This window comes from Larimichthys crocea, chromosome IX (genome assembly GCF_000972845.2).
Source record: "Larimichthys crocea isolate SSNF chromosome IX, L_crocea_2.0, whole genome shotgun sequence".
Lineage (NCBI taxonomy): Eukaryota > Metazoa > Chordata > Actinopteri > Sciaenidae > Larimichthys > Larimichthys crocea.
In genome coordinates, this window is record NC_040019.1 from 3,125,023 (window position 1) to 3,145,639 (window position 20,617).

Below are 20,617 nucleotides of genomic sequence, written 5' to 3' on the forward strand. Positions count from 1 at the left end.
TAAATACTGTATGACTCTTTAAACTGTTCAATCACTCTCTCTATTCGAAAACTGTGTCAGAGAGAAAAGCCAAACACACCGAAAGACCTTGATGTCAAGAGGCGTTCAAGTGTTGCCGAGCACAAGATTGTTGAGAGCAATAATAAAGCGGAGCATAAAAAAGGCCCATCAGCTGGTACAGAATTCAGATTTTTTTTTTTTTTTAAATCAAACATCTGCCAAACACGTCTGATATTTTTAAATTTCTTTTGCAGCAGTTCTCAGGAATCACTGCAGACATGTGAGGTCAAGTCGTCTAACACAGTTAACAGGTTCAATATGGGGAAATCGCAGTCCGGATTGAATCCATCTTTTTATCTGATTTGAATTCATCCGACGCATGCACCGAAGGCTTCACCGCTTATCAATTCGTAATAACAAAGTTACAGATGTTGCTCGGTGCCCAGAGACTCAGAGATTAGTCTTAATCAAATCAATCATTTTTGCAACAGCGATAGTGTAGAAACTAGACGAAATGAGCAAAGCTGTGATCGGGGATGAGCATGAGCAAAAAAACAAAAGAAGAAAAATCCCCATAACAAGCCACGACAGCAATATTATCAGACGTTAGAGCATTTTCATGACAATAAAGAGCTCTCCTCCCTCGCTCGCTGCACAATTGGTGCAGCATGGAAAGAAGCCTCTCTGCTATTGGTAGCACTGTGCCATAGGAGCTGTATGGTCACTGTATGATCTCTCTCTCTCTCTGTTCAAGTGTCACTGCAGCTCCAGTCTCCTGTTGCCACTGTAAAGAGCTGCTGCAGTGGCGGCATTTTCAGATCCACCTGCGAGGCTGGAAATGAGCTATAACCACCGAGTTAACCTTGGACCACATCTAAACTCAGCTGCTCACTTGCACACTTCCAAGCCAGATGCCTGGCCCTCATATTCTGTCGCTGTCATACAGGCAGAGCTGCATGCACCTCCACTCTACCTTGAACTGAAAAAGCATGTCATGAATAATTCAAAATTTTCCGTGTATATACTAAAATGTCTCCTCTCCGAGAAAAGAGAGAGAGAGAGGAGAAATAAAAGAAGGCTCACTTAATAAGCAACAGAATATTCAGTTTTGGCGACAAAAAGCTGCACATAAACCAGAGCTGTGGTTTAATTAAAAGCTGTTGTGGGCTCAAAGAGTCTGTTGAGGAGCGTCAATACTTCCAGACTGTGAGACTTGTGGATTCAGTGACGCTCAGTTTGCCCAGCCACCCCCAGAGTAAATGGAAAAAAGATCAATAAATCATGCACTTGATACATAACTAGACAAGTATCACAAAAAAAAAAAAAAAAAACTCCACCCAAACACTCGATGCACTGCAAACAAACGTTAGAGCCGAGCCAAAAAAAAAAAGGCACTTTTACGCACGAGCAAGTGTCTCCAGCTTTTTGTCTAATTTGCTCCAGGTGAGGGGGGGTGGGGGGGTTGCATAAAATATAAGAAGCAGTGCTGCAGGGATATGACAGAGCGACGACAGAGAGCTAATGCATTCAACAGATGAGAGGTGGCATGCAGAAAACACAGGTAAGGTTTTAGGTTTTTTTTTTTTTTTGGATATTTTTCTCTTTTTTTACCGCTGATTGAAAGTCAACAGTTTGTTAGAGGCTGGATCCACACTGTTCATGTCCCCATGCGATGTCAGTCCAGCGGACAAGGCGACAACAACAAACCGGCGTCTTCACCTCCTCTCTCTCCCCTTCCCTCTCTCTCCCTCTTTCTCTCTCAGTCTGTTTCTCCTCTCGCTAAGAGCGCAGGAACATCACTCCGGCGCAAACTCCAACAACAGCTGATCAAAACCCGGTTGGTGGTCGGACTCTTCTTTCTTTTCCTTTTTTTTTTTTCCTTTTCCTCTTTGGCTCTTCTCTTTGCGCGCAACTCACTGCGCGATGATGAAGCGGAACGGCTGTGCCATAGGAGCTGTGTGTTTACTGTGTGATCTCCCTCCTTCCCTCCCCCTTTCTCTCTCTCTCTCCCTCTCTCACTCCCTCCCTCTCTCTCTCTCCCTCTCTCTCACTCACATCAATGGTGCATTTCAATCCACCACATTTTCTTTAAGCTGGAGGCTCTGCAGAGCAACAAAAAAAAAAAGCAGATTATTCTTATCAGCTTTTTCTTTGAGTTGCTGTTACATCACCGTCAATTACGCGAAGCTTCTTCTTCTTCTCCTACAGTTACAGTATCCTGGAGCGCAAAGTGATGTCAGGATGCAGGTTCGCATCACATCATCCGGTTGGTGGAGAGAAGATGTGCTCTAAAAAATCTGATTCCTGGTCAGTTATAGAAGCAGAAAAAAAGCGCAGGGGATGTAGTCTGTGATCCGCTTTTATTTTGAAATCAATTAAAAATCATCACATAGTGACAAATCAATCAGTTATCAAAGTATTTTTGAGTTGCCATGCTGTGAAAAATCTTTTTTCCTTCATAGGCCTGTATGCAGCCACAAATGTTGGTAATTCATTAACACATACTGGTTTCCTACTTCCTAATAAGTTTAAACGGCATTAAATTGTTAATAAATTGAGTCTGGTCCCATTAAAGAGACTTTGGGTAACATTTTGATCATAAAATAGATTTTAAATCATTTAGATGCTAAACTCATAAATAGCATGTCCACTACCAAACCTGGACATGCTAAATTTATCCCCTCTTGTATCTTGATTGTTTCCCGTTTTGCACAAAGGCGTCAGCTAAACGACTAAATCTATGCCTGTGTCTGCAGGGTGTAACTTCGTGCCCCTGGGTACGATCACTCAGCACACAACACCAAATATTTCTTTTGTTTTGTTTTGTCGAAACATGGTGGAGTTCCCTGATGGACAGCAAAAGTAAACTGCTGCCAACTGTAGCTGCTGTTAGCTCAGTTTGTTAGCCAGGCTGCCTTAACTGTAAAGCTTGAAGCACCAGGGGGGGGAGTGTTAAGTGTTTGTACCACCATTGGTGTTTTGGACCACAGAGAGAAGACAGGCTGAGGGGCAGCTGAGCTTGTGTCGTCCCAGAACCAGAGCTGGGCTCAGCAGCCTCTATGGACACAACGACAGAGGCGAAAAGATCGAAAGTGATGTTGACAGAGGAAGCTAGGAAGAGAAAAGGAGTGAGTGACGGGCCAGACAAGAGTAAATCTAGCTCTGACTTCTAGTCATTAGTGAGAGCTTGGTGAAATACATTTTGCCAAACCAAATGTTGTTCCTATTAATGACTTTTAACTGACTTAATAAATTATTTGATAAGCATTATAACCTATAAAACGTGTAAAGAAAATGGCACCACATTTTCAAACATTTGTTTTCAAGGAAAAACTGATCTTTGTTGTTTATTTGGCCTCTCAGATTCTTTCCAATCAAATCGGCCTTATGGGCTCTCCAGGCTTTACCCATAATCCCACTCGACAGCAGGTCCAGGCGGCGATGAGGTCATTCATTCATTCATTCATGCAGCCTCCATCCTCTCCCTCTCTCTTTCCTTTCACCTCTTCAAGATGCACTTCTCTGCTCGTCATTGACTAAATCTCAGCTTTATGGAGTCGGAGACGTGACATGTACAGGAACGCACACAGACCTGAGATTAGCTTTTATTACACTGCCGCCACGTTTATTAGAGGAAATGAGTGACGACAAGGCGCAGCAGACATCAGCTCTGTTTGGTTAACGCTGGCATCCGTTCTTCATTGTTGTGTCAATACTGTATGCACAAAATCATAATTACAAAATCATTCATTTTTCTTTACTTCTGGCCTTATTAAAACTCAATACTTAATATCGTAGTCACAATTCTTAAAAACAACAACAAACAAATATCAGAATTTATTATCACAATTCTTGTTTCGTGTAAAAAAAACAACTTGAGATCACAAATTTAGTAATGTGACAAATATTTTACAGGCTGTGAATGAATAATGATTTCCCCTGTTTGCCAAAAAGTATCCTTCACAGTGACGTTGCAGTAATTTTCCTTCTAAACTGACGCCCGACTACTCACGTGCAAACTCCAAACATTAATAAGAGTTATTCAAATAAACTTTTTTTTGTGATTTTGGGAAGGTCTGAGCTGTGGAATGACGACAGACGGGAGGATATCAGCTTTCACTGTATCTTAGCGGAGCATAAATGATGTGTCATTCTCTGCAGGCACTTCTGAAACATGTTGTCCTATAAGCAATTCTAATAAAATCAAAAGAAAAATCACCTGTTGTAACTGATGTTTTTTTTTGGGCCAGCAGAAATAAGTTGTGATCACAACACTGACATATCACTTTCTACGTTTATTTTAGCAAACAGCTGCTTATTTTACTCAGCAACATAATCGCTGTCCACTTAACTGCGCCTGTTTCTGCACTATGAAACTTTGTGCACCGGGTTTGATTACGAGAAGTCTCACACCACGAAACATTCCACTGATTTCGGTGAAACTGCTCTGCATCAACAACACGACAAAGGTGAAAAGACAGAGAAGAGACGATGTTGCTTGCAAGAATATAAGTCCAATATTGGCTCTTTTAGCTCCGTTTTTGGTCCCTACCACCTCCGGGGAAATATCTAGCTGCTAAATGCTGCACTATATGTTAAGGGGAATAGTTCATAGTGGGTTTTCACTGCCTGCTTTAAGAGTGAACCAAAACAGTAAAGTTGTTTGCTAAAGAGCTAAACAGTTGAAAGTTGCTTTATCTGCAGAATGTGGCTGATAATTCTCTGTAAGTTTGTTATATGACGGCTTTCACGTCACAAAACCGCAGTTTTAAGTATCGAGGTGATAAAAATTTCAGTTTAATGCTTCAAGCGTGGGGAGAATGACGTCACTTCTCGGAATGTGGAATATAATGATGGGGAAGGACACAACAAAAGAAAATATCATAGCATGTAAAGGGGAAGTACCCAAAGAAACATACAGTAGCAGAAACGTATGACTTAATTTTTGAATACGTGCTCTCATACACACACACACATAAACACAAACACACACACACACATAAAAACACACACACAAACACACAGAACAGCAGGTGAAACTTGAGCTTGAGTAAATCTGATACCTTCACAATAGCTCAGCCACAGCCTGTGTCTCGAGCTCAGTCCACACACACACACACACACACACACACACACACACCATGAAAGAGTGCAGGAATGCTCGGCTCAGGCTACACGGCACTCAGCTGCTCATCAATTTTTAATCAGTAGAAACCCCCCTCTGTGGCGCACCACACCACAGGAAAACACCCAAAGCTACCAACACACATGTATTTGCTCTCTGTCTGTCTTTCTCGTTCTCTCTGAATGTGACTCCCTTTAAAAATAGCTCATGTTGAAATGCAGCTGAAAGCCTGAAGTAAAATACGGGCCCCGATTGAAAAAGAGACAACTGGAAATATCGCCTTCGTTCTCTCACGTCAGGATCGCGTTACAAACTAACAAGGTAAGATACCTGAATACACCAACCACGGCCTCTAATTAGGGCCCAGAGGCCAATCACTCACACACACACACACAAACACAGACGCATTCATACATGTTGCATAAAACATTATCGCACACACTGCCATTGTCACACATTGGCACGCACTGCTCACATGGCCTTTGCACAAGGGCTTCTGTTTTTTTTTTTTTTTTTAACGGTCGCCTCTGAAGCCGGTCTGTAACAAGGGAAGTCGAAAGGGGAAGACTTCCTGTTCAAAGATCAGTCTGTTAATGTGGGCCAGGAGCGATGATCCTGACTGCATGACAATGAGAGAAATAAATAGGATAATGTGACAGCGGTCTGCTCCAGGTGATGAATATAATCCGCCGATTCCTCGCAGTGGAAAACAAGACGTGAATCCATGAAAACACAAGAGACGTTCATGTGTTAATGTGTCTTTTTTCTGAGGTCTCGCTTCATCTCCACTGTTGTTAAATTATCACATGAATATGGCTGCAACTGCATTACAGATGAATCATTTGGTCTGTAAAACGTCAACAGTGTGAGAAAAATTGCCACCACAATTTCCTGGACCCTAACGTAACGTCTTAAAAAAAGCTTTCTGTATTAAACCAACACTCCTAAACTCAAAGAAATTTTAATATTTGCTCATAAAACTGTTAAATCATTTAGTCACAAAATAGTGGACGTGGCCCACTACAGTTATAAAGAGAAAGTCTTGACTCACAGGTAAGATGCAGTTGCCATGACCAGACTTGGACCCTGAGGAGAAAGAGTGAAACTGAGGAGGACGACGCTTCGCAGTACGGGGAATACCAACGGTCACGATGAAGCATTATCTTAAAAATCCCAAGGAAACCGATCGAGTTTGACACTTCTGGCTGGTTTTGAGTCAAGCGGACTGCCTGGTCACATATGTTCTCGTATTATAGCAGTACATTAAAATATGTTTCAGGAACAGAACCTTTATCAGTTTCTGAGGTAGCCACACCTTAAACCTGCTTCATCATCTATTTCACTGTAAACGGACGACCCATTTCACAAACCGAACGTCACGCTGTTTAATCAAGACAATGAACAATGTAATAAATCAATGGAGGGGGGGGAAGTAAGGTCATTTCCCCATAAGGCTCCATATAATCTGACTTTATTGTTGCAGCCAATGGAGCTGCCACCTGCTGGCCATTAGGAAGTAGGTGCAGGATTAAGACACTTCACATGTTCGCTTCACCGACCTGGAAGCTCTGTCCACTAATTACACACAAGTCAGTGCTCCTGTTTGTATCACGTGCAGCTACATACTGATCGACAGTTGGTGCCTGTAACTCGCCAAGAAACGAAGCAAAGGCAAGTAAGAGGAAGACTGATGGGAAACACGGTTGTAAACACTGTATGAAGGCTTTAAAGAAACACAGTGCAGCTTTAACGCTGCTACGCGTTACACTTTAAAGTTTAATCCTGACCTCTGAGAGGCAGCGATGATGTAAGACATGGACACCGCCAGAAACCGAAGAGTATTTTAATTTATTATGACAAAAAGAAGAAAGAAAGTCTCCTTTAAAAAGGTGCTGCAACCTGCAAATTATAATCATTTATCAATTATCTTTAGAGATTAATCAGCCGTATTCACGACAAAATGATCCAACCATTTCTCTTCGGGATGGGTGTCACTTTTTATTTTCACGATCACGCCACTTGATTGATGATTAACTTAATGTGCCTCTATATCCTGTATTATGTCATTAAGCTACAGGGTGCTGTTAAAACAAACCGAAAGGTATCACACACCCCCAAAAGCAACTTTATCCATTATGCTTCTAACCTCTGAGCCTTGTGGTTTGGATCTACTAAAGCATCAGTTAAAGGAAGTGAAATATAAAGTACAACCTCCAATGTTGAACTCTTGTGTGTGTGTTTGCTGGGTGGGACCCAGCAGTGCTGGACTATCCCAGGCTTTGCGTTCCCCAGACAAACACAACATCAAAAAGATCAGGAGCTAAACGTAGGTGTAAGCATTATAGCATGTGGGTTCAATCTATGTGTCCGTGCCGGTGAGGTGTTTGCAGTGCACAGGTGTGTGTGTGTGTGTATGCACAAGCATTTGCATGTGATTCCCGTGAAGCTGCATGATGCGGATCAGGAAGCTCTTGACTCAATAGTATGCTAATCCCCCATCGGAGCTACGCCGCCTTCTCTCTGGACAGCTGCCACTCCGGCCGTGTCTGACCGCGGCACCTTTCCCACGCGCAGGATAAACAAGATCTCTGTTACCGTGTGCTGGTGTGATTAGACGTGCAGTTACAGACACAAAGCACATTATTTATATATATATATATCACAACTTAATGCAAAGTGTATGACATGACGCTACAAATATAAACACAGTGGGTGTTTTATCTGGCACACACATGCCAAACATGCAAATCAATGGTTGTGCCATGATGTCACTCTACTTTGATGGCGCCACTGGATAATATGTAACCCGGAGGAGGAAGCAGCGATGATAGACAGCTTTATTTGACTACGGCATGGTTCAACTGTATCATGTGGAGCTCATGGTGTACACTTTTAAGGTATTTGTACTTTACTCGAGTACATTTCGTGCCGCTTCACACATTTCACTGGAAATATTTACTCACACATTCCCACTTTCACTTTCAGACTTTGCATATAATAAGCTCATAAAATGCAAAACATTTCCTCCCAACGTTTTTTGTTTTTTTGGCTCGTGATATCTTCATATGCGAGTTATTAGCAAATCCACCAAACTGTGATTTCCTCTCTAAAACTTCTCAGATGGTTTCATTTACTGTAAACAACTTTTGGAGGTTCGAAATCATCCAAATTTTTCACCAAGAAAGAAGAAGAAGAAAAAAAAAAAAAGAGCTGAAAATCTTTAGCAGATTCATCGCGTGACCCCAAACTGTGTATAAATGAGTTAAAACCAGCAACACGTTGCCCACTTCTCTGCATAATGAGCGCTTACTTTAATTTAATTTGTTAATACGTCTGTGCTTTGGCTTTGAGTGGGAGTTTGACTGTGGGACTTTAACTTTCAGCGGAGGAGAGCTGCAAAGTTTATTTGATTAAACAAGTGACATAAAAAGTAATGAGCGACTATTAATAGTTTTTGTTGTTTACAAGTGAATGTGCCAAACGCTCACTGGTTACAGCTTCTCAAATGTGAGGATCTGATGATTTATCGTCATATATAAAAGTAAACAGAATATATTTGTGTTTTTTTAAACAATTTTTTGGCATTTTATAAACAAAATGATTTGAGTATTTGTACACTTTATCTCACATAAACGACCTGAGTACTTTCATTCTCAGGTTTCCTGAATAGATTCATAAATGAAACCTCTGGATGGAAATTTCAATAAAGTTTGCACATGCAAACACACACACACACACACACACACAAACACACGCATACACACATGCAGATGATTTGGATTCAGACCTTGGCCCTCTTTGTTTCTAGTGCATCCCAAATACCAGCAGGTCATCGTGTGGCCTCTGTGAAATGTCACAGTGTCAGGCTGCGGCGATTGATTATGGCACTCTCATTAAACGTGATCAGGTGAATTAACCTTTTGTCTGTAACGATCAGACCGGCCCTGGACAACACTCTGCCCTTGGCCCTTTGGCTTCATGTGTTGTGTGTGTGTGTGTATATATACATATATATAAATGTGTGTTTTTGTACATTAATTTTTGACGCTGACGATGCACTTTACTGCTGAATAGTGTAACAGAGTTTGGATAAAGAGATTCATTATGGAATATAACAACAAACAGAGACACACAGTGAGCTTGTTGTCTGCGTCTGAATGAAATCTTCAGCCTGAAGCTCCTCGAGTCCACCTGCTCTCCACATAAATGTCACTGCTTCTCAATGCACGTACTCCTCCTAGTGGAAAAGTATGAATGACCAACGTACTGGAAGCATTTCTACACCGTTTGCAAACAACTCACACTCTGAATCCTTCTGCAACTCATCAGCTTCTCAGAGTTTTGCCACACAAGAAGCTCAAACTAAATGATAAATATCATTATTTTTTACAACCATCCATCCATCCTTCCACTATATGGTAATATTACTGCTTTTACAGGGAGAGTCTGCCCTCTTGTGGTTATAACTTTTATCACAATTAAATGAGAAAAAAAATGGGAAATAACCTGAAATAATATACTGTAATGCAACATGTTAGAGTTGACGTCTATCAGTTTCAGAAAGTATCGACAACAATGTTCCATGAGAGCATAAAACATATGTATTCAACTGAAACACACACATGGACACTTGTTTCTTTATGATCAAGTCAGTATGTTGTCATATATTTTGTGTGAAGCTTCAGGAAACCAGCGTTGCAAAAGAAATACAAAGAAATACAAAGACTACGCCATCCTATTCCACCCACCACTTCACAAAACGTTGTTCGTACTATCATGGATCATTCCTGGCTGAAGGTGTATTTACGGCGCGTTGTCTCTAGATTGGTGAAACCTTCATTAACTGTCTCTAAAAACTGATCGTGGGATCTAACAGGATCCTCTCACTCACGGTCTTCAGCAGGAAAAGAATAACTCACTCGAGCTCCTTTGGATCAAAACATGCCCGTGTCCATTATTGCCTTTGAATATTAGCAAGAAAAACTGGGTCATTATTTTCCATCATAATACATTCCCATCATTGAGAACTGTATTGTGTTAATGAGTACTCAAAGCAACAAATGGACAGCGTAGGTATATATATGGAAAAAACTAATCTTTAAAGGACCAGTGTGTAGGATATAGCAGCATCTAGCAGTGTAGTCGCTGAATGCAACCAGTTCGCCTCGCGATCCTCTTCGTAGTGTGAAGGGGAATAAATAGGAGGATGCATTTGGAGCCAGTGTTTAGCTTGGACCTTGATTAATTACATATACTATTATATCTCTGTAAGTGGGAGGGTGTGAAGATTTTGTGTCGTGTTGGGGGAAACAAAGCGCGGCCTGTTACTCGTGCCTTTATGCACCTGTGTCGTCTTTTTACAAAAGCTAGGAAGCAACGGAGAGGAAAATAAACACACCCGTTCTTATTTGAGAGTAGCTCAGAAGAAATAGAAACATGCAATATAGTGTAATCCATATACGCTTTTCTAACCGTAGGAGGCGTCGGGTTGGGGAAACTCCCTTTAAAAGTAGTTAAGTAACAGTGTCCACACTTCAACAACTTCATTTAGACCACATCTTGACTCTGAAAATACATGTTTCTACATGCACTTCCATCTCTTTAATTCTTTCACGCTATATCTTTCTCTGTTGCTTACTCCCGAGCCATGAAGGGGTTTTGGGCTGGCCTAGCTCAAAAACCGCAGGGTAAAAATGTACAACAGTAACCCCCTCACAGGCTCCATTTCCTCCTCTGTCTCTCCTGGATCGCTCTTTCAGGGTTATGCAGGGGGCAGTGGGCTGGTGTGAAGCAGCTCACAGTGTACACACAGACTGTGCCCATACTGTGCAAGACTCGCTTTGATGTTTCGTACTCTCTCCTCCGTTCTCTGGCTCGCTTTCACTTTGCGTCATCCTTGACTATAAAAAAAAAAGGAAGTTTATACAACTCAAAAGAGAAAAAGAAAACGCTCCCATAGAATATGACTCTTGTATGCAAGTGGCTTTGTGGTTTGTGCTCGAACTGGCCGCATCTCCAACCGATACCCTAACTTTAAGTACAACTCGCTCTACACTGTGCATATTCCAGCCAACTATAATGGGAAATGTTTTTCCAGCCTCCAAGCTTTCCCGGAGCAGTGCACAGTGCATTTTAATGTGTAGGTATGTGTCTTAAATCCCTAAATGGAAGCAGATGTTCTAGTCAAAGAGTTAACGTTTACATAGGGCTGTAATCAAGCGAGGGATTTTTTCTTTTAGGTATTTTTTTCCTCTAGTAAATTGAATCTATTTTTTCTGTCTAAATGAGCCTGGTGCACTGCATTGTGCGCATGGCTGAACTATGCCGGGTTGTGCTGAGCTATGCAGCCACATATGGGAGTGATTACAGTCCAGTGTTTATCAGACCTCACTGAGGGACTGACTGTACGGCTGAGCAGAGCAGAACCAGCCTTTCGATTTCCCAGCTACAACCTTCTATGGAAATCAGACAAAAGGATACAAATATTGCACCAGCGCTGTGCACGAAGTCGTGATTCCTGGGGGGCAACATCTTTTTAGAGCTGAAACTTTGGTTTGGTGACCGATTAATCGTGCACTGTTTTCAGACTTGGACTGTGAAAACAGCTGTATAAATCCTTTTGTAACTGCAGGGGGAGCTGTGTGAACTATAATAATATGTGATGTCACTTGAGTCGGCATCACTTGAGGCCGACAACTACGAGAAAATAAAAATTAAAAATTAAAAATCTGGGGATGTGGAGTTAAAAGAGAAGTGAGCTTACCAGACCAGATCAGCTTGAGGCTAGCAGCACAAGCTGCATTGTGGGTAATGTAGTGGTCACAAGGTCTGGTTCTGTGGTACAGATTATTCAGCTTTTACTGTCCAACAGCATTATAAGTGCTGTTCTTAAGTCATTTTAAGGCAAAGATATGCAAATATAAATATTGTCAAATATGAAGATTTCCTGGTTTTCTCGCTCTTTTATGATGTCAAACTAAATATCTTAAAATTTTGGACTGTTGGTTGGATAAACTAAGCAATTTGAAGACATCACCATGGACTCATTTCTTGCTGAAACAGTGTCTGAAGACGATCTTGCTGATACGTCGTTAACATCATATTTTGTCATTTGATATGGAGCCCCTGTAATGTAACGAATGGCATGCAATAAAATGAAAATGCAGCCCTACATCTTTCACATCTAATCTAATGTGGACTGTCTAAACTACCTCCGATCTCTGTCTAATGTGCGTGTGTGTGTGTGTGTGAGAGAGAGCTATATACAGTCGTGTTCACAGTATGCAAAGCAGCGGAGCGCCTTAAGTCAGCAGAAATGTCGGTTAGCCCAGCTATTCAGCTCCCTGCTGGGTGTTTTATGACGGACTATAACACAGAGGGAGACCCCGGCAGCTCCAGCCTATCACGACTTTCACTGTCTCAGATTCGAGACAGCACATCGATGCGGTCGTGTCCATGTACGGTCTTCGTGCATGTGCAGATCTAAAAAAACATAGAAAAACATGTCTGACGTTCAAAACACATGTTCTTCATTCACATACCGCTTTAAAGCCTACTGTAAAAAGCTTCACCAGGAAACCACAAGAGGACAAACCCTAATACATATTTCCTTCTCTTTTTTTTCCCCCCTCGCATATGCTCAAAGCGCCCCTCGCCCGTTCGCCCCTTGTGAACGCAGTAAGATGCACCTCGGCTACATCTGGCTCCAGTCTTGTGCCAATCTGACAAGCAGCAAGCTACAGCAGAACACCCCTGGCAACAGCAGTCACAAAACATTCGTGGGTTTGGCAGTGAGCGAGGTTAATGAAGACACTGATAGCATTTCAAAGTGAATGCACTCAAATAACCTCTGAAGTAAGAAGGAGTGAAAGAGCCCGTCAGAGTCACGGTGGCTGCAGCCCACCGAGGATCTATTTTTTGCTCTGGGGTTAATGTGGCTCCGCAGTTTGCAGGGTTAAGTCATAGCTGCTTCATGTGGAGCTTTTTTGTTCAGGAGGGTGAACCGTGAAAGCAAGGAGGGGCCCCGGATTGATTAATGAGCAGCACACATTTCAAAGCCGACTAATCTCGGCCCCGTCAAACCTAATCTTTCCTTTCCTAGATTGTGGACAGGCTTCCTTATCGGAACGTGTTTGTTAGGTCCACCTTACAAAATTAAAAACCATAGGAACAAGTTCTAATCACACATTGCCCCGCGTTAGCCCGATGATAAATGAGCTTCTCTTTCCCCTCATGGTCCAGTAATGTACCCTGCCAGTGCATGCCTTTCCTTAAATGAACTACAAATGTTCAGTTATGGATTGACAAGTGAGCGCAAAGATTCCACACAATGAGGTTAGTTTCCACCGCATCAGAATTTGCTGATGTCGCCACTGAATTCATAGAAAGCACGCTGCTGACCTCTTTCTGATTTTCAATACTGGCTTCATCAGTGGTCTCCTCCAGTGGTCGGCGTTTGTATGTTTGTCGGTTCGTAGTAATTTCTTTTCTTTTTTTTACAGCCTAGTAGCAGTGCCCGTTCACATACTTTCCCTTTGTCTCTCTGGCAACGTCTCCTTAGAGTTATGTTTGTTCTGCCAGTTCGTGGTCGTGGAGCAGAGCCAGTGATTTCTTGGCTCCTTCGAGGGTCAACGTGTAGCCCTAATCTCATTCACACACACAACTAGCCAGAGGTTGACTGGAAGTGGAGTTGAGACAGAGAGAGAGAGAGAGAGAGAGAGAGTTCAGTGACAGGCGGAGCTGATTGTCTCAAAGAGACATGCCATAATTGTTATGAAAATGAATGGAAAAAAAAAAGACACTAAGTAGGTTAGGATTTGTTGTTCCTGGAGGACGTCCAGACTCTCCTCTTGAACTCGAGACTCAAGGGCAAACAACTTGCCCAAAGTTGTGTGTGTGCTTGCTTATGTAGCAGCATGGTGAACTCAGATTTCTTAAGAAGTACTACTCACGGTGGAAATAAAAAAAAAATGCAGCTGAAGCAGAGATATCATCTTCTTTCATTACCTGCATTCTTTTCACCTGTCGAAACCTTGGAAACTACGTTACCCACAATGCGTCACAGACATTCAGGCGAATTATACTAGTAGCCTGGACTTGCTTGCTTTAAGCAGAGATGAGTAATGGACTATAGAGGTCTGATGAACCCTTGTCTTCAGCCCCAACCGATGCTGACTCACGTGACATCACCTGAGGCAGTTTAATTAAACAAAAACACATTGGCATTCGTCGTTAGAAGTGTGTCGCCAGCAACAGCGTTTGTTTTCCAATGGCGTGCTTGAAAACTATTACAGCGCAAAGCTTGAAGTCGCACCGTCCGTCTATGTCACACCTGGCCCAGGCAACCAATCAAATCAAAGCGAGAGGGCGGCTTTACCACTTTACCACTTCCTTTGCGTTCTGATGCCAGCAGATGTGATACAAGCGAAAAATACAACATGACACACATGTCATTTCCTTTTTTTCAGTATGTTGTGAAGCCAAAAACCTTTTTATGTTGTTTTTTTTCCCCTTCCTAATGCAATAGTGCAGCAATGGCTAGAGCTCGATGTCAGCTTGAATCCATTTTTTTCCCCCGTTAATCATATTTGGTTGCACTGGTTGTGTACACAGCCCTGCTTCACAGGCGCACCAGCTGTTTGGCCTGACGGGCTTTGCCAAGGCGTTTTTTTTTTTTTAAGCAGCCCGGCCTGTAGCGATGCCTCTCAGTCTGATCGGCCTGTAAACAGACTCTGATGAGTAAATCAAGTTCCCCTTTAACTCCTGAGGAACACACACAACATGGACTGTTTACATCCTGCAGACACACGTGCAAATAATGAACTTTTGACGACGATCTGCGACCGGCACAGCAAGAAAATCACCAAACACTCCAGTGCTTCCAGTTCGTTCAACTTTTCTGCTTTCACCTGCAACTCTGCAGCTACCCGCTGTCAGTGACAATATCAGCCAACTGGCAGTCCGCTGACTTCGTTAGACAAGGCTTAGTCACCATGAAGCGGTGTCCAAAACACAGAGGGAAATACTGATGTGATGTGATGCGTTCATCCCAAAGCAGATTACCGTCAAGAGATTAGCACAGAGCATGACAACTTTAAGACTTAGAATCATATTTATTTGGATTTCATTTGGAGATTATTAGGATGTTTACATACTCTAAGAAGTCTTGCGGAAAGTACACTTACTCAGTGTAATAATAAATCAGCCAGAGAGGCTATTTTCTGCATGACGTGTACTTTTACTTAAGTACATTTTGCAGATAATACCTCATTAGTTTTACGTCAATCAAGGACTTGTAGTATTTTTACATCATAGCGTTGGTACTGAAGTAAATCTGAGCACTCATACTGAGACAGTGTCTGTAGCCTGGAGCAGAAAAACAGGACAGATCAACGTCTGGATGAAACTACCTCATGACATACGTCCACAGGCAAACATATGGAAACACACACACACACAGTCATTGTGTGTGTGTGCATGCTACACATGTGAAAGCAGCTTTCTAACAAACTGTGTGTGTCCTTTATGAAGCCATCCACATGTGTTCATGTCATGCATCCCCACAGCACAATGAATTATACACAGACTTCCCTGCAGCAGCCCTTCACTTGAGTGTCTTTTTAAACCCACCCCCCCTCCTAGTACAGCGGAGAATCTATTTCCCAATGCAGTAGCACTTCAGGCCCGGCTCTGATTGATTGTCTGTTAAACTGCTAGTGTCTGAGAGACAGTCTGCCAGGAAGCCTTTACAGTGTGACTCCGTTTCCACAATGCACAGAGGAGGACGGGGGGATGAGTTTCCGACCTTCGCTACACGGGATAAATCAAGCTAATTAGAACCGATGTGTAATTTAGAAGTAAGTGCTTGGCATAAAGCTGGTCAAATCTCACCCGCGTGCGTATGCGCCCTGAATACAGTCCTCTATTTGGAAAAGGAGGACCTGGCAGCCTGGCTGGAGTCATCTCCAAAACACACCTCACACACACACACACTGAGACAAAGTTATCAGCTATATGAGCAATGAAGCGAGATCCACGTAGAGTATATTTGCACTTGTGTGCACACCTCCGCAGATCGTCTGAAATAGCAGGAAATTATAGTGGTAGGTGGGAGGAGGGGGAGATGATGTGACCAGAACAATAATCTACAGAGACAATGTGATCAAGATAGTGAGAAATGGAGCCACTGCGATTAGTCAATGAATTGATTAGTTGATCAGAAAGAAAGAAATGCCAATATTTGGATGGTTTCACGTTGAGAAAACGCTTTCTTGCCCTTTTATCATGGTAATTTGAATATTTTTGGAGGTTGGACTGTCAGCAGGTGCTCTTGGTTACTCGATTAGACACTTTTCATTCACAGCAGAAACCACTGGGTCATTTTAACACCAACAAGCGGACACGTAGACCAAAAGATAAAGTGAGAAATCGATCGTAAAAATAGTCGCCTGTTGCAGGATGGATACTGGAGTGTGTGCTAGAAACAATCTCCAGCTAGGAAGTCTTGTGTACAATGCATGATCAGGCAGAGAGGAAGGAACTGGTGTGAGTACAGCCTTTAAATAATACCAGCTGGTCCAATGCTTCTGGTGGATGACACAGAGCATGGACCGCACAGGGATAAGGGCAGGTTGGTACATCCACACAGCTCGGTGGCACACAGTCGGGTAGTCATCCTGTTTCGGAGCTGCCCGCAGAGACCACATATCTCAGAAAAGCTCCAGGAGGTTCGCCAAGAAAACCAGTTGTACCACACTGAGAGGACATATCAGCTGCTCATTATGTGGCCTATCTGTGAGACCACCTGCCTCCATGTGTCTGTTGCCTCAGGATGCGTGTGAACTCGAAAGGTGTCCAGCTGTGACTTGGTGGCACAAGAATACAGTACATGCAGCAGGTGACCTGATCCCTGTCACATCATCTCCTGTTGGGGATTTTTTTTTTGGTGTGTGTGCGCGTTATTCTCAGCTCTCTTTGGCGCATGACTGGACAGCTGGACTGCCCAATCAACACCTGATTTGGGCTATAAAACGAGGATTGACGGCGTCCTGCCACCAAGGAGCTTTTGCCAACGTTGCAAAGTCAGGTGCAGGCGAAATGTATCCGTGCGTAACGCGTTCCCACCTCTCTATCCCTCTCTCTCAATAGGAGACGTGAACGCGCTTTGTTTGGGTACAAAAATGATGAGATGAACAAATGATTTTTTAGCCATGAGATGTAAAAATCAGATCCCCTCTACACTCCTTTTCATTTGGATACAAACAGTACATTTTGGGGCATCCCTCCGGCTCCTTATCAATGCGCGCACACACACAGAGCAGATTCTGGCTAAATCCACAAGGTGAAAGGCAACCCGTTAGAAACTCATTCAGTGGGCCCCTTCTGTAAAGTGCCACTTCTACGTGGGGAGATTGCAGTTTTGTGTAGTAGATAGTCTGAACGGTTTGTCCCGGATGAAAACATAAAGAAGGACCTACCTGGTAATCTCGAAGCTGCAACCTTTCCGAAGGAGCAACGCTCTCTTCCGCATGATGCCTTTGTCCCTGCCGAGGTATACATTTTTATCTGAATTCATGGGTGCTGTGCGAGCAGGTAGACCCGAGAGGGGGTGGAGGTGGAGGGGGGACAGAGGCTCTTTCTTTCCAGTGAGGGGGAAAAAGAAAACCCAAAAAAAAAAAAAAAAAAAATCGAGTGCGGAAGGAGAAAGAGAGAAACGCGCTCTCCGAAAAAAGAAAAAAATCCTTTGACGCTCGGTGGAGCAAAAAAGCAAAGTGATCCTGCAGACTTTTTCTTTCCCCCCCTCGGGCTACACAAAAGACGGTGTGTTGAAGCGTTCAGAGGTGCATGGTGTCGGTGTTGGTGGTATCTCCATGCGGACTTTATTGGAGCAGGGTGGTGGTGGTGGTGGGGGTGCTCCTGCTGCTGCTGCTGCTGCTGCAGTTGACAACCTGAGCGGACTGTGCCGAGAGAGGAGTCTCCGCCGCTCCAGAGATCCTGTGATCCTGAACTGTGGAGCTCACAGCGCTCCTTCAGCTTCAGCCCGGCACTGAGTGGCTGCGAGGCAATGACTTCATGAAACTGATGGAGAGAGAGAGACACACACACACACACACACAGAAAGAGACAGAGAGAGAGAGAGAGAGAGAGAGTGTGTGTTTAGGGTGAGAAAGTGACAGTATACATGAATCCTTGTGTTCGAGCCTACAGAATAACGCACTGCTGTTATTTATATTAATTAAGTCAGAGGTAATTAGACCCACATCCATCTCATAATATGGATTTATTGTCATTTGACCTGTTTTATAGCCGAGTTTAAAAAGAAAGGTGCTTTTAATTTGGAGGATTTGGGTGAGTTTGGTCTTTTAAAAAAAGCAATTAGTAGTTTATTTTGGACTCTAAGTACAGACCTGAGAAACACATTTTCAAATGCATAAATAACTTATGTTGTAATGTGCAGTACAATATTTGCAACCTTGATTTGGGGGATAGATGAGGATTTTGTCCCCCATCACTGACGCTTAAAGGATCAGTGTGTAGGATTTAGTGACATCTAGTGGCGTAGTTGCTGATTGCAACCTCGTCGTCTCACACTCCTGTGTGAAGGATGGTGGTGGCAACTTCCGTGTGCCAAGAACTGCAGTTCCTCGGACGGCCACTTGAGGCTGGCTCCAGAACAAGTCAGTCTCCATAACTATATATATATATATATACTGCGTTAAAAACGAAAAAAGAAGGATCTCACATGCGCGTTTTGTAGTCCATCTTCTGAACTTTGTAGTTTTACCGCAGATCACGTCAATAACATTCGCCGTCGGATGATGACGTAGTCTCAGTCGGATTCTCTGAACACCATGGTCGTCTTCTCGTAACTCCTTATGAAGTCTCCTTCACAGCTTTCCCTGACCTTGTGACGTTCTCTATCAAGGTCAAGGAAAAGTGGTTAGGAAAGGATTTATGAGCTATTTTCTTTGACTATTCGACCGTACCCCAGATCTTTAGAAACCTGTGGATGATGTTACGGATCCATGTTTTATGCTGTTTATGGGCAAAACGTGAAAAACAAATAGCCTCATCTAGAGCCAGTGTTTAATTTGTACGTTCTGGGGTACTGTAGAGACAATATGGCAGACTCTGTGGAAGGGGACTCGCCGATTAATGAAAACATACAATTTCTGCCATATTCTGTAAATAAAGCCCCTGTAAGTCTGAACACACTGGACCTTTAAAGCACATTATGAAGGCTCTCTCTATGCCCAGCATGAACAAGAGGAATTATTACAACAAGCAAAACTGTTAATCCCCAAACTCCCAAGTAATTTAAAAGCAACACAGAAAAAGAGATAAAGACGCCACATTTAGAGAGTTTAGTGGTGAAACTTTAGAGTGCAGGAGAAGCTTAAAAAGGTTCAAACAATTAATATTTCAAGCAGATTTACAACTCAAAGCGTGCTCCACCAAATGTTTACTCTGCTGAAACAACACTCTGCTGCGAGTGTACCCTGCTGCGGGTGCTATGGATTAGTTGATTAGCTCTAAAAATACAATGGTGTGGGTTGATTGTGCATCCTGTGCTTCATTAGGGTGAGGCGTCGAGGGGTGATTCATAGGGCACGCAGAGGGTGATTGGGAAATATATGGGTCGGTTCACATGAGGTCTAATGAGCCTGCACAGAGAGACAGATATCATCCCTGCTTGTCTCAGACTGACTCATATAAACACAAAAGTTGTAATCATGTACAGTGTTTAATATCTCGACAATAGATCAGTGTGAAGAATAAAACATTCTGCATACATACAGTAGGTCTAGTTGTTGGTGTCTCTATAACTATTCTTCGCTCTATATATTGAAGAGCTGAATAACTTTGAGAAAATGTGAGACAATCATTATCAACAGAGGACCTACTGTAAAATTGAGACTATAAAAAATGGCAGAAGAAATATCACAATTCTCCTCTTACAAATGAAAAGCTGAATGAAATTAAACTTACCTTTGCTTAATTCAGTACACTCAGTTTTGCAGCTGCAGACTAACTCGGTGTTGTACGATCAGTAACTTATTAGCAGAGGTGTATCCAGGCATTTTTGACTGGGGTGGCCCATGTGGGGTAGTAAATTTAAGCAGGTGAGAGTGGCATACAGTCTGTTTCTGAGCTTTTTATATCTACATACACTGCAGGTCCTCTTCCATGAGTCCACCATGTTGAACCTCCATGTTTCTACAGAAGCCCAGAATGGACAAACTGAACTCTTTGCATGCTTTGTGGCAACTACAGTTTCTCCTTCATACTTGGAAGTAGAGAGCGAGGCACTAAATCCTGCACACTTTCATAGAAAAGTTAAATAGATGTACCAATGTCAATGTAAAAATGTAAATGTAAATGTAGAAATTGTACCCCTAAATGTGGCTTACATACAAAATACAACAATGCACAGTATAAAATAACAACAAAATGTAAATATATAAGCCCGTGTGGACAAAATATTACACTGAA

At 42.6% G+C, this 20,617-nt stretch overlaps 1 protein-coding gene across 5 annotated transcripts in view; it reads right to left on the minus strand.

Annotated features, from left to right (window-relative positions):
• garnl3 (GTPase activating Rap/RanGAP domain like 3) overlaps positions 1-20,277 on the minus strand; it is a 71,047-nt gene extending 50,770 nt beyond the window's left edge. For 2 of the 5 annotated variants that reach the window (XM_027282030.1, XM_027282027.1), the window contains exons 1-2: positions 20,114-20,277; positions 17,602-18,202 (exon numbers count right to left, since the gene is read on the minus strand). In XM_027282030.1, coding sequence (XP_027137831.1) covers positions 17,602-17,699 — 98 coding nt within the window. In that variant the 5' untranslated portion in view covers positions 17,700-18,202; positions 20,114-20,277. Of the gene's footprint in view, positions 1-1,611; positions 2,032-17,601; positions 18,203-20,113 lie in introns of those variants that run through there. The other 3 variants (XM_027282029.1, XM_019269115.2, XM_027282028.1) reach the window with 2 other exon arrangements.
• Between the last annotated feature and the right edge of the window lie 340 nt (positions 20,278-20,617).